Here is a 14,018-nt window from a genome sequence, read left to right on the forward strand (position 1 = left end):
AGTACGTCTGAGAAAAGCTCGTTGACAAACCGCCCTTGTTGGGCACGGCGTGCTGGAAACTGCGCGGCGTTGCCCTGGAGAGTGATGTCTACAGTGGAGATGGATGTTCTAATGGCAGACGGAGGTGGAGAGACTGCGTGTGCTTAAGAGCCCTCATGTAATTGGCCCAGGAGGGGCAAAAAATAGCTCCCGTCCCCTTGAGGAGTCACTCCACAAGGTCACCTCCTTGCCGAGGGCCTTTAAACATAAAACTAAGTGTCCATACTTTTTCTTACTTTCTCCATCTCTTTTTCTTTCTTTCTCCCTCTTTTTCTTTCTCGCCCTCTTTCCCTTTATTCCCCCCTCCCTGGCTTAATGGCTTACCCAGGCCTCTGCACCAGCATGCTCTCTGCAGCAGGAGTTGAGTTTGTGTGCTAACGAACCCCCGAGCTTATTAGGATTTCAGCCAAGCTGGCCACTCTCCTCATTTCCTTGCCACTTCCCTCCCTTTGGACAAATACAATTTCACCCCTCAACTTGTGCAGAATTAATCCAGTTAATGTTCAACACGGGGTGAATAATGGCCACTTATCTGCTGGGAACACGGGTACAAAGGGGCTCTTGGGTGAAGAACCCGTAGTGAGCCCCCCCCGGTCTCATGTCACACTAAATCTGCTTTCTGAGCAGAGTAGTTTGGGCCAAAAGTACCGCTAGTTGGAGGAAGAGGGGAGGTCAGTGTGTCTTCAGAATGACACTGCTTTCACTGAATGGACTGGGAAATCTAACTGGCAGCCGCTTCCTCTTCTTTGTAACTGGATGCGAGTGTGCACATGAATCATTGCACCCTTAATGAAGCGGAAGGACCCTTTTTCCAACAGCAGGTAAGCAAACGAACTTTACCAGGATTAGCCGCTGGTGGTTGGCAACAACTTCCACATCGTCTCTCCAATGGGCCGTTCAGGGAGTTTAACACCCCGGTTGCTTGATTTGTTGGTCTGTGTCCTAGCACAGGATTACATATTAACTCTGTGGGCTGGGTTCTGTGGAATAACGTGGCTCCAACAAAGACAACATCTAAAGGCAAAGGTGTTCCAAACCGCCGCACTCGAAGGTGGGATGAAAATTCTACCGAAATGTGATCAACCTGAAACAACACAATCGGAATTGTGGTTATAGAGGCCTTTTCTGGGCACCATCTGTGAACCTTTGTATGTTTTCAAATTGTATTTACCTATCCAATCAAAGACAGTTCTTGTTGCTGAGGAATGATATGGTGTGATAATATCTCCCAGCCCACATATCAAAGCTGCTTCAGTTCCACACCAGTTGGTTTAAAGGGCTGCAACACAGTTCAGTAGTCGGTTGGGGGATCAGAGTCGTGGCAGAACTTTAGACATTTTCTCAAGAAACCATATGCAGCGGTGGGACCGAGAAGCTATATGGGAAAGGAAGCTGTCTCTCTCTCTCCCTCTCTCTCTCTCTCATGTCTGAGCCATCAGCTGTTGGGGTGAGTCCCAGCTGCCTCGTGTGTTGACTCTAGAGTGATAGCCATCAGCATTTGCCACATGAAAGGAGAGGAGAGTGGTGTTCCTAAAAAAGCAGATGAGAAATAAAGATGAGTAGGCCATGTTGGGATGTTGGCTACGTTTCAAATCCAGATAAAGGCCATTGATTTATCGGGAGTGTTTTGCTGACCATATCTTGCGGTATATAAATCAGTTCCTTCCCTGGTGAGATACGAATAATGTTCTTGTATCTTAAGATCCTTTGAGGCAGTATTACTTTTTCTGCATAATTCTGATAGGGCTCCCTGCCACGGGGGGAACATATATTTACAATATCGCTCGTCCTGTGCTTTGATAGAGATGAAAAACCTCAATATGCTTATGCATGCTTCGGAAGGGAGTAAACCTGTTTGGCTCGCTGTCTAAAATTACCAAGCAGGGGCTCTCGGTGCATGCCAGGAGTCCATGCAGGCGATACTATATGTGGTGTGTCCCCCAAGTTGGCCTCTATGCTTTTATTCAGTCTCGAACAGCTCACTATAGGTGGAGGAACATTTTATTGGGGAAAGGGGAATAACTTGGCGGGGTAAATAGCTTCCCAAAAGCAGTTGACCCGTTCTGTGGTTAGCTCTGAGCAGAGGACACCGTCCCCGAGGGCTCCTTGTAAAACCTTGTGGATAGGCCATAAGTACAGCCTGAGCTGTAATTGATATTCTTGTGTTTGTAAAGGGGCCACGATTATATGCTGTCAGGTATGGGACTAAGTCACAGCGAGAGTCACCCCGCCACGTGTGAGAGGAGAATCCAAGGCAGAAAGACGGCTTTCACTAAAAAAAAAACGAGCAGCAGAGCTTGAGTGTGACTCGGGGAAGGCAGAGTCAAACAGACTACAGCACTGTCCTTAAAAACCGAGGAGGTCATTCTCAGCTGCTGGCTGCTTTTCAGCAGCAACAGCAAAATTCTTCTGCAGCGTTTCTTACCGTATTTCAAAGCAAACCTTTTTTTTTTATATTCCCTATTTCCTTCTTAACGTGCGTTTGGCCCACCAGGCAACAGCAGGGTACTTTGGGAAAGAAATACATGCAAATCTTGATTTAATTACTCTCTAACCCACTTCCATCCGTCCTCCAAGTTGCCCTTTTTTGAAATCTTTCTGAAATCTGTTCGGCTTTGATTGCCAGAAAACTTTTTGGCCATTTTTCCTTTTTCTTGACTCATTTTGCGTTACACAAATATGTAAATGAAGAGCAGTGGGATGCTGTTAAACACTCCTACTGCTCGTTGTAGGGACAAGAGAAGAAACATGGCATTATGGAGCTTATTGTCATGTGAGTGTTTTGAGAGATTAAGAAGGAAGCAAAATAGCAGAGATGGTAGCAATCTGTTAGAGGAGGCTCGTACTGAATATGTTGTTGCTAATGAGCTAACTGACTCCATGTGGTGATTTTATAAATCGCTCCACTGCATTGAGTTCCTCTTGGCTGATTGTATTTCAATCCGTTGTATTTCTTTTATAATTGTTTTATATATATATATATATATATATATATATATATATATATATATATATATATATATATACACACACACTGCATATGCTTAGTATAGTCTACTTTGTCCTTTGTTAATGAATCTTTGGCATAAAAAAGGTCAGCCTATAATAATGGACTAATAGGTGCACTGCGATAAATAGGCTACTGGTGTTTTAAGATCCTACTAAATTGGCTTTACATTTGTTTTGGATTCAGGGGGTTTTCATTGGTCTGTAAGCCTTTTGTCCCTTCTCCAGCTAATGTCCGCTGTTCTTATGTTAAACAGCAGTGTTTTGTTTACAGGGGCTCACCTCCCCATTTCCCCATGCAGGCCAGCGCCCTGCAGCCCCTCTCTCCCCTCCCTCTCTTCTTGTCCTGGGCCAGTTGACTCTTCAGGGAAGTTGTATAATTCAAATGCAAATCCAGCCAGAGCACCAGCCATTCACGCTGCTAATTACACCAATGTTGGGACGCTGACTTGCTGACATCACACCGGGATATTAACATGCAGGGAGGAGGGAGGGGAATTGTCAGTGCGTGCTTGCGTCTGGGTCAAGTCAACCAAAGAGGGCCTGTAAGACAGGAAGTAAGCAATGTTGCCTTGAAACAAAAGCTTTGAAATCTGGACTTGATTTCCACTCTTAACAGAAATGAATGGAAGCCAACGGCTGCCTGGAAGGTCAAAATACCACATATGTATGTAGCCTAATAGGCTCATAAAAATATGTCTAGGCTTCTATGGTTAATTTAATTGGCTAAAGAATTAATTCAACAAAAAGCGAAATTAAACAACAAGGTCCACTTATGAGTGGATTTCTCTACAGTTACGTGTGGAAATGCATTATTGACCTCGGAAACGGTTTAATTAAAAGACAAATTATGCTGATTCAATTCCAGAGCTTTCAACCATATCTCATTGTTTTCCTCCGACAGTGGGAGCTCAGTTGTCACTCAGCAGCGACCTTGCAACATAGTTACTCCTTTGACATAGGCTTTTGATTATTTTTATTTTTATTTTTTTGGGGCCACATTAGTAGTAGCCTATTTAATGAAGCAAAAATAATATCCCAGTTTGACAGTGGCGCTTTTATTGTGAAAGCGCACAGCGGAAGCGATGACGTGATTTATACGGGCTTGACATCGGTTAGGGATTAAAGCGCTGCTATTCAGTGGGTCGGGTAGCAGCGAGCGGAGCGGCTGCAGCGAAAGTCCGCACGGATCCCAGACAGCAGCGACCTGACGGACTTTTCCTTCGTAATCATCTGGATTTTCAAACATCTCGGCGGAGTCTGCGCTCTTGGTTGGATCTGTAAACGGGCTTCTGATCATTTTTTACGCACTTTAAATACGCTTTCTCCTCATTCGCCGAACTCCTTGAATGTGTTTGCGGAGAGCAGGGGGCTGACAAAAGGCTTTTTAAACGGAGGGGGTCCATGTAGCGGAGGGGGACGCACCGCGGGCGAGAGCGGGCTGTTTTCGTGGCAAAACTGTGGCGTTGGAGTTGTGTGACAAATTCTGCAATGAGGAAGACGCATTTTCACAGCCACACCAGCACAACCAGCACCGAGGTCAGGCTCCCCCCCGCCGCAGTTTGCAACAAGGTAAGCAGCTGAGTGTTGGAGCCGTTTCAGACGGTCCATGCCCGGGGGTTTAAATGCGTAATGAGAAACCTTAACGTGTCTCTCTATTTGAAATGTGTGCGTAAAGTAACCACGGAAGTCCTTATTAAAGCGCATCTGTCCGATTTAAAGACGGTGGACCCTTTCACTAAGTTTTCGCTTTCTTTCTCTTCGTCATTCTGGGGAGTTTTTTTTGTATGTAAATATTCCCCAGAATGCAGAGTTGTCGGACTCGCACTCCTTCTATCCCCCACCCCACCTCCCGTGGCGCAGTGGTCAAGCTACTGTGCGCTTTCCAGCCAGAAAGCCTTTGTTGTTCAGACTCTGTGCCATATGGGTTATAGATTGCTTAGTAAATAAACAGATTAAATTAATAATAATAAAAAAACTATTTAAACGTTTAATTGGCCCGCTCCAGCATCTCATTGCGTGTTGTCTCTAGGGGTAAGTTTTTATTATGATCCCAGAGGCTCTAATCATTTCCAGGAGTTTTTACCGCAAACTGCATTGGAAACAAGTGGCACCATTGCAGCTCCTTTGCAGATATATTAAATAGAACATTACTAAACTCAATGCGGGCTAATTGACCCATTTAGATGGCTACCTTTTAGCAGTGTGAAGGGTCACTGGATTAGCACATGAATGGGGGGGGGGGGTGTAATGAATAATATGACTTCAGCAGCTGGCTGTGGTATCATTGCTGCCCCAACATTCACTGAGCTGACAGGAATTCTAAACACTAGATGGACAGTATTTCTGACATCCACAACTGCTTCTGGGGGGAAAACTCACTACTGCGTTGTTGGTTGCTGCTTTTTGTTCCCTACTGATAAAAAACAGAAGAGTAAACATTACATTCCAATAAAAGTCCCAGAAGGACTGATGGATTTCCTGAAACATTTCTCCTAAAATGTCTCGTAGCCCAAATCCTGCTTGATAAAGCCGCTAATGAGCTGCCAGCGTGTTACCAGCATGGCTGAGTACGCTCTCTGTACCGAGGTTGTCTCCCAAGCCCGTCCCTTCCATGACTCCCTCTGCTCCCCTCCAAAGTAGCGTCGCTTTATGGAACAAGTCAACACTGAATGAATAAGTAATGTGATCCAGTCTCAATTATAGCGTGGCTGCAGCTGAAAAGCGCCCCAGTCTGATGTTACATAAATATCTCTCTGTCCTTTTTTTGCTTTCCACTTCCCGCACAAGTCCTATACCATTAGCTTCCTATCGGCATTCCCAAGCTACTATAGGGTGCATTATGCAACGGAACGTCCCACCACAATTCTTGGTTAGGTTGTGTTTCACTAGGATTTTGGCTCTGGGTGATTTTGGCATAGAAATATTCCTTGAAACTAGAACATCAAGTGACTATTTACTGTTCTGGACAACAGAAATACATCCAACCAACAGTATAAGGCAATTACATCTCCCATGAGTCTTGGATGCCCTATATGCTCCAGTGATTTTCTATTGTACTTAAATACAATTGGGGACTCACAAGAGAGTATTTTTTTAAAGTGATTGACATTGAAGCAGCAAAGGGCAGCACATCCCACTTTTTGGGTCAAGTTTCAAAAACACAGGCTCCTACATTTCCCACAATACAACCAAACGACATCAGTGATTAGACCCTCAACAAACCCCACACCTCCTGGAGGTAATGCAGGTTTCCTGTTAGTAGAAGATCCAGACCAATTTGAGTTCATGAGCAGGATTGGAGGGTTGTCTCATGGGAGTGTCTGTTGCAAAGATGCTATATGTTGGTGGGAAACTCATCATCAGGTTAAAGCAAGTGGACAGTTGTAAAGAGAGCAGCACTTTGGCTCTCTATAATTTGTTATGACAGGTGGATGCAGGCCTAATCTCTGTCCTCGGCGACATGCTGCATCTGGTTCTTACTAATTGGCTGCTAATGGAAAACGTCTTTGTGGAGCCTGATTCTTGTCGGGGAACACCTCCAGTCATATTCAGCCGTGATTAGCTCCTAATGGCTCTGAAGTCTATGCAGCCCAGTACAGGTACAAAGGCTTTGTTTGCTCGCGTGCGGGTCATTTGTGAAAGCAGGTCAAATCGCCAAAGCCCCGGAAAAGGCCGTTAAAGAGAAAAATAGCCTGTTTTCACGTCTTCCAGAGAAAACAAAAGCAGAGGCAGGAAAAAAAGATGACCAGACTTGACCCAGCTGTTCTCTCTGTGCTCTCGTCACCCAACCTCCACTTTTGCGCAGAGCTGGCTCTTAAAGACGGGGTTTTAATCTGGCCATCTAGAGCAATGACAGGGAAAAGCTGCAGTGGTTCTAGGAGTAACCCTGGAGTTAGGGTTTCAACTCCAGCACAATTTGTTTTCTGTTCTGCAAAGATAACTTGAAACAACATTTACCAAGATGGTAGATTTGATCGGAGTTTTGAGAAGGATTCTGTGGCCAAACCTGAGGTCATGCTTTGCTGACGATCTTGCAGCAGTGAACTCAAGCAACCGGGTCTGTGTAACCGTGAGAGGGGCCTATCGGACTCTAGTGATGTATTAAAGCCATCTGTTACCTGGGTTATAGGGCTAATCTAGAGGAGCAAGGCGACGATAATTAACTGGGAACGGTGAATCATTGTCCACTGACATCATGGTCACGGGGATTGCTATCCAACAACAATACTCCGTAGGTCTTGAACAAACCTCACAGCCTAACAGACCAATCCTACATCAGCATTTACATCTCCCAGGGGACGAAAGCCCAGTCATGTTTGAATAACGAACAAACCCTTTTGACTTCCTTCTCCCTTACATTGCAGTCATTTATGAGGCGTCGGTGACACACTTGACTCGTGTTTACCGAAGTCCCCAAATCTCTCCTAATTGAAATCATGTAGATTACAAGGGGAAGCTCGAGGGATTAGGTTTCAGCGGAGGGGAAATCCCAGGCATGTGCAAGAAGCCTGTTGTAAATCATGAGCACAGAGGTGGAGGGAAGGAGCAACATGCCTCCGTGGGCCGATCTCTTGTCAGTGCTGGTGTTTTTGAGTTGAATCCCTCAATCATCATCACACTCCTCGACTGAGAGATGGTCACAAAGCTCCTCTGCCTCCAACTCCACAGAGACGGTAGGCAGAGCTCGGGGCAGGAACGATGCAATGTGTCCTCTCAGAAGGAATGTGGTGTGAAATGCTTTCCTTCAGCTCTGGCTATTTGTATAGTCTTATCACTGCGAGTCCCTCCTCACCCCAAGGCAGAAATAACTGCTCACCACCTGGCAGCATGTCAGAAGACTGGAAGAGGTGTTCAAATGTGTTTAATCTTTTTTTTAATCCTTTGTCTTTCAATACTCGGTCACTGTGTTTTGTATGTGTGTGTGTTCAGCCAGTTAATCAGCCCTAAATTAGTAATGGTGGTGAAGGTGCTGGGTTGTAATGAGGCAAGCTGCGCCGCCCCCGGCTACAGCATCATGCCGTTGGGACAGGGGATTTGCCAACCAACCTTTTTACCAGTCGGCCTGCTTGACAGCTGCTGGATGACTTTGTCTGCGTGAGCCGCATCGCTGCTCTGTTTATCATAACCATCAATATTCATGACAGTGATATCTGGCCAATTCACGTGTCAAATCTGTGGAGTCTGTTTCTAACGCCTGTGGCTCGCCCTTCCGCAACGACTGCAGAAGTCGCAGAGGTCAGAGTCTCTGCTCAAGGTGGCATTGAAGGCTGGACCTGGCAGTAATAGGCTGTTAGCCTCCTCGCAGATGGGGAGGAATCTCAAGTGGTGATGGAGCGTCATCCATCTTTAGAACTATATATCTGTCTGCTTTCTTTTAAAGGGTTAGATGTCACATGGCCTGTTGTGACATGTCAAAGGGATGTTTCACTGAGAGGGTTATTTCCAGTGTCCCTTCTATCATCAACATCCATCAGCGCTGTGCTAAATAGACCGAAATGCTTTGTTAACCAAGGACTCAACTCTGGGACAAGAAGTGCTGCTTTTGAACAACAAGGTGAGACTTGGCCAGCACTCCACATGGTGTTGTCTGCGTTCCAAGCCCTTTACACGGACAGATCCTCAGCCAACCAAGCTGTCAGACTGTCAAACAGTGTCCCGAGTGTCCTTAAGCTCCTCCGTAGGGCTGTCGGTCAGGCGTCCGTCTGGGAAGGTAATGGGATTGTCTCCCCGATTTGGCTGCCTGAGGGGCAGAGAGGGTTAGTGGGATGCAACCTTCTGGCCACCCAGAGTTTCCCCATCTCATGCCGGTGGCTTAAAGCTGTCAGTGACACGGGAACCTTTTGTGTTTCCATGCATGGACCTGGTGAAGGTGGCCTATACTTTAATTTGAATCCACCACACCATCCTCTGCTGTTTGTGAGATGTCTAACAAGCTCTGTGGAAATGTCACACGTGGATGGATACGTTCCTTTTTATAGCTGGATGGGTCTGCTTGACTAATGAGAGTGGAGCACTGTCTGGGGGGGGGGGGGGGGTGTTGTGTGTGTGTGTGTGTGTGTGTGTGTGTGTGTGCTTTCCATCACTGTCATTGGCTGCATTCTGCTAATTTGTTTGTGATTATATCCATGTTCTTGGTACCCCAGAGGATTGTTGAGGGTTGTTTTTGTGGTACCTTCATTTTACCGTGAGAGCTGCAGTGTGCAGTCTTGACCTTTGAACTGTGTGGAGTTCACATTGTTTATGGGGCGAGGGCCCCCAAAACAGACTCCATGCGGTTTTGAACAAAAGTCAAAGAGCTTCACATACTTTTTGAGGAGGGCTTTACTATGTCTAGGGGCAAGTAAGTTAGGTGACAGATTTTTCTTTTTTTTTTCTTTTTTTTTTTTACAGGAAGTCTACCTTTTTGAAGAAAGCAGTTTGGGTTATTTTTAATTTTCAGTGATTAATGGACAACTTCAGAGGCCCCAACAGCAACTGCAGTATGAGGTCTTGTTTCTGTTGAAACTCTATCTCCCCAAATGTATTTCTGTTTACATGGTGATTTATGAAAGTGAGGGTTTGTTTTCACCCTAATGGTGGTGTATTCCTATAATGAGTTTAAGTATACAAAAGTTATTTTAAAAGCCACAAATCACACCTTTCAACAGCGTGATTAAGGAGGTCACCATTGCCAACATTTCTAATCTCACTCTCGTTCCATTAAATCTTGCATTAATTCGTTGAGCAAAAAGTGCAGTTTTACATACGACATCGGCCTCATGGGTGCTCTCCGTCTGTGCTTGTCCACGGCAGGAAGATCTGTGTGCACTGTAAGTGTCGCCGTGAGGAGCATGCTGTGACAACCATGCCCGTAGAGATGGAGAAGACGGTCACCAAGCTGATGTACGACTTTCAGAGGAACTCCACCTCGGACGATGACTCGGGCTGCGCTCTGGAGGAGTACGCCTGGGTGCCGCCGGGACTCAAACCCGAACAGGTATTGACATCTTACACTCATCCAGCCATCATTAGTCTCACACCAAATAGTGCCATATTCCTGTGCGGCTTCGTCAGCTGTTGGCGATTCTAGTGACCCGACTCTGGAGCATCTATTGTTGTGTGAATAAGTCTGAAGATGCAGTCGGTGCACCAAAACGTTGCTTCCACCCCAGAAACTTTGATTGTCCGCATTAAATTTAGCCCACAGCTTTGTGATATTCTTAGAAAGTCGCTTTCTTCTATAAAGTATTGTTTGTTGTGTCACAGCAGGACTCAGTCAGGACTCTTATAGATGGATCAAATGACAATGACAGTCACACATCAAAAAGCTCACCTTACACACTACAATGAGAGTTCAGGGAGTTCATATTTATACATGAAAAGAAACCTATTTGGTGTTGTAAAACCTTTCAGTGTGGATAGAAGGCCCCAAACAAAGGAAGGGAAAGAATTCCCTGTGATTTGCACAGCCAGAGTTCAGTTTTATAGTTGTTATGTACTTGCATCCATCCCAGTGTAGTGTAACCCTAATGAAAGCTCCTCACCTCACCATGTGATAGCTCACCAGTTGTGCTGGCTGCTCCTTCTGCAAGCTAATGGAAACACGAATCGTGTGGCGAATCAAATTAATCTCCAATTGTTTCTGCCCACAAACATGTTAACAACCCTAAGCTTAGCCTGAGTGGAACATAAATGCATCAAATGGTCCCATACATGTTGGAGAAAATCCTCTTACTATACTCCATTGAAGCGTAGGTGTGCACATGTGGGAGGGTTTCCAGATTTATGGGACAATAGATGCGTTTATGGAAAGCAATGAGCTGGTCAACGGCCGCCTGTTTTCCCCTCCGAGGACGGAGTGCAGCTATTTTTCATCCCCTCCTCCAGGGTCACGCGTCTAACCCTGAACTCAATTAGGATCTCATCTAGAGGTGATAAGACCTCAGGAACGGTGGAGCCATAATTGAAACTGGACTGTGCAGTGATGTGTGAGTGCAATGCTAAATGGCGTCTATTTTCCCAACCTGACGTTCATCCAAGCTGTGGAAACATGTTGTGTGACCCCTCGCAGAGGAGCGGAAGTACGCCTGATGTGCGGCTTTTCAACACCCGGCCTTCCTCTGCTCGAGGTAAAGACGGAGCGAGGAATAGAGGGAGACGGTAAACACAAAGCTAATCTCCGGGATCTAAACGGTGGGTTTAGGTTTCCCCATTGGGAGCCAGCATGAAGTCTGGTGGTGTAGAGCCTGCGATATTCAATGAGATGCTTTATATCTCAGGATCACGAGGAATGACTCTCCTGTGTCTGTTTGCATTGTTTGTCAAACACAGTCATTACTGTTGTGTTATTGCAGCGTGAAGCAGGGCCATCATTCTACCTACACCCGTGTCCTCCTGCTCTCTTCTCTCCATCCTTCTCAAATACAATTCTTCAATGTTTCCCAGTTACATTGTGTCAAGGCCAAGAATGTTAGTCGGCACTGGCTTGTATCTGGTATTTATTTAATTTTGTCTACCAACAAGTACCCCGAGCTGCAGCCTAATGTGCAGACTCTACTGAATATGTACCAGGATCTGATCTGAATTTGCTTCAGAACATAAGTCTGCTTTTTCAAAGCTCTCACATGTGGGCTATTTGAATAGGAAATTCAGTTCAAGGTTGTTCATGCAAACTACACTGTGAGGATTCATTTTATTATTGGAACAACTACAGTGCTCCCGGTCAATCCACAATGTTAATAAACCTCAAACCTGAATATTTAAGAAAGTAAAAGTGAGGTTTTGGCTTTCTTAGGAGAATATCTGTGTCCACAATTATCTTTCCATCTGTTAAAGAGAGAATAATAAACAAACAACTCAAAATGTACAAATAAACAGACATTTAAAAAAAGAATCAGTGACCAATGTAGCCACCCTTCTTTTCAACAATAGTCATAAGTCTTCAATCCATGGAATCTGTCAGTTTCTTGATCCGATGACGATCAACTTTTTGTGCAGCAGCGACCACAGCCTCCCAGACACTGTTCAGAGAGGTGGACTGCCTTCACTGTAAATCCCCCATTTAAGAAGGGCCACACAATAGGGTTTAGGTCAGGTGAGGAAGGGGGCCATGTCATTATTCTCTCATCTTTAAGGGATTTACTGGCTAACCATGCAGTGGAGTACTTCAATGCATGCAGTGGCACGTTGTCCTGCATTAAAAGCATGGTCTTCTTGGAAGATGCAGACTTGTTCCTGTTTCACTGCTGAGTCCATCTTCAACCCAAAAACGTCCAACTGGCTCATCTCTAAAAATACCAGCTGATACCAGTACCTCACCTCCACCTTGCTGGCGTGTCGAAGTGGAGATCTGTGCCCGTTACTGATCCATCCATCTGGTCCGTCAAGAGTCACTCTCATCTCATCAGTCCATAAAACCGTTGAAAAATCTGTCTTCAGATATTCTCGGCCCAGTGTTGAAGTTTCAACTTATGAGTCTTGTTCAGTGGTGTTCGCGTTTCAGCCTTCCCTACCATGGCCATGTCTCTGAGCACTGAACACATTGTTCTTCTGGGCACTCCAGGTAGGTTGCAGTTCTGGAATAGGACCGCACTGGAGGATAATGGCTTCCTGGTAGCTTCATGTTTGATTCTTCTCGGATCTTTAGTTAATTTGTCTTTTTGTCTCAACATGTTTTTTGCGACCCTGTTGACTATTGGCACCAAAATGTGTGATGGTTCTTTGATCACATCCCAAAATCTTAGCAAGAGTGCTGCATCCCTCTGAAAGACCTTCTTTTTTTTTACCTTTCAGAGTCGGTTAACTAACCCTTATAATTATGCACACCTTGATAAAGGCTATGATACATCTTGGAGTTGGAAAATATGCATAAAAATTATGATATGGTCAAAATATTCACTTGCCTAATAATTGTGCACACAGTGTAGAAGTGTTTCCAGACCGAGATGGACACGCAGCTCTGATGTGGATAAACACACTTTTAATTGACAAAGAGCCAGTCTGAAAGGGCTCGTTTGACCTGTGACTCATTGCCATTTGGGACCAGACCACGAAAACACTATAAAAAGGTGCTTTGCACACCACTACATGATAATCAGTCATTTTAGCCATGCTTTCATCTCAGGAGATGGTAAGCCTCAACACTAAAATACTAGCTCGGCTGTAGACTTTTAGTACATTCGGTTTAGCTCATATTTGCTGCCTAACTAACCCATTTCAGGGCCTTTTACCTTTCGGACGCGTGGATTCGCTCCTTCAACTGTGCACGTGAGAAGAGAAGGGCAGAGCGTGAAAACACGGCCGTTAAATCGTCTCACTTGGCTATGAAAACAACATCTTTCCCACCATGCTTGGCCATAACTACCAGCGCTTTCTCAACAATATAACATCTATGTCCACTAACCGCTGTAAAGTGGCTCGTTGAGAGAATGTTAGGACTGGTGCCTGGTGGTGTCTTTTCCTCTGGCTGTCTGGCCATTAACAGCAATAGAAACCAGATGTGTGAAGCGATCGCTCTTGTCACTCACTTGCAAAGTCCTCTGCTTTACTTTTTTTGGGGAAAAAAAAAATCACTCCTTTCAGTACAGTTAGAAAATTCTGCCCTGTCTTTAGTTTCGTCTGCTTTCGATTACAGTTATTATCACAAGCTGCTCCTCCCAGTGCTCGCTGTGTCCGTCATGTGCCTTCAAGTGTGTGTGTTTCTGTCTTTAGATCTTTTCCTCGGGGCAACGTGCCTTTCACCTCCAGATTGTAACCCTGTTGTTGTTGGAGACGGGTTTTCGTAATTCATCATTAGCTGTGTGTGTGTTTGTGTGTGTGTATGTGTGTGTGTGTGTGTGTGTGTGTGTTGTGATGCTGGCCTTAGATCCCGGCGTCCCTCTGCACCATCATTGGAAGCAAACGAAAGCAAAGCAGACAGAATTAGGTTACACTTGCAACAAGCGGTTCCTGCTGCAAATCCATCCCAACAACAAACACGCTTGTGCAACACT

The 14,018-nt window shown here is 45.2% G+C and overlaps 1 protein-coding gene across 2 annotated transcripts in view; it reads left to right on the plus strand.

Annotated features, from left to right (window-relative positions):
• Positions 1 to 14,018, plus strand: part of prickle2b (prickle homolog 2b) — a 75,974-nt gene that overhangs the window by 53,197 nt on the left and 8,759 nt on the right. The window contains exons 1-2 of one of the 2 annotated variants that reach the window (XM_084039334.1): positions 4,196 to 4,617; positions 9,841 to 10,024. In XM_084039334.1, coding sequence (XP_083895460.1) covers positions 9,893 to 10,024 — 132 coding nt within the window. In that variant the 5' untranslated portion in view covers positions 4,196 to 4,617; positions 9,841 to 9,892. Of the gene's footprint in view, positions 1 to 4,195; positions 4,618 to 9,840; positions 10,025 to 14,018 lie in introns of those variants that run through there. The other variant, XM_084039333.1, reaches the window with a different exon arrangement.

This window comes from Eutrigla gurnardus (genome assembly GCF_963514095.1).
Source record: "Eutrigla gurnardus genome assembly, chromosome: 2".
Lineage (NCBI taxonomy): Eukaryota > Metazoa > Chordata > Actinopteri > Perciformes > Triglidae > Eutrigla > Eutrigla gurnardus.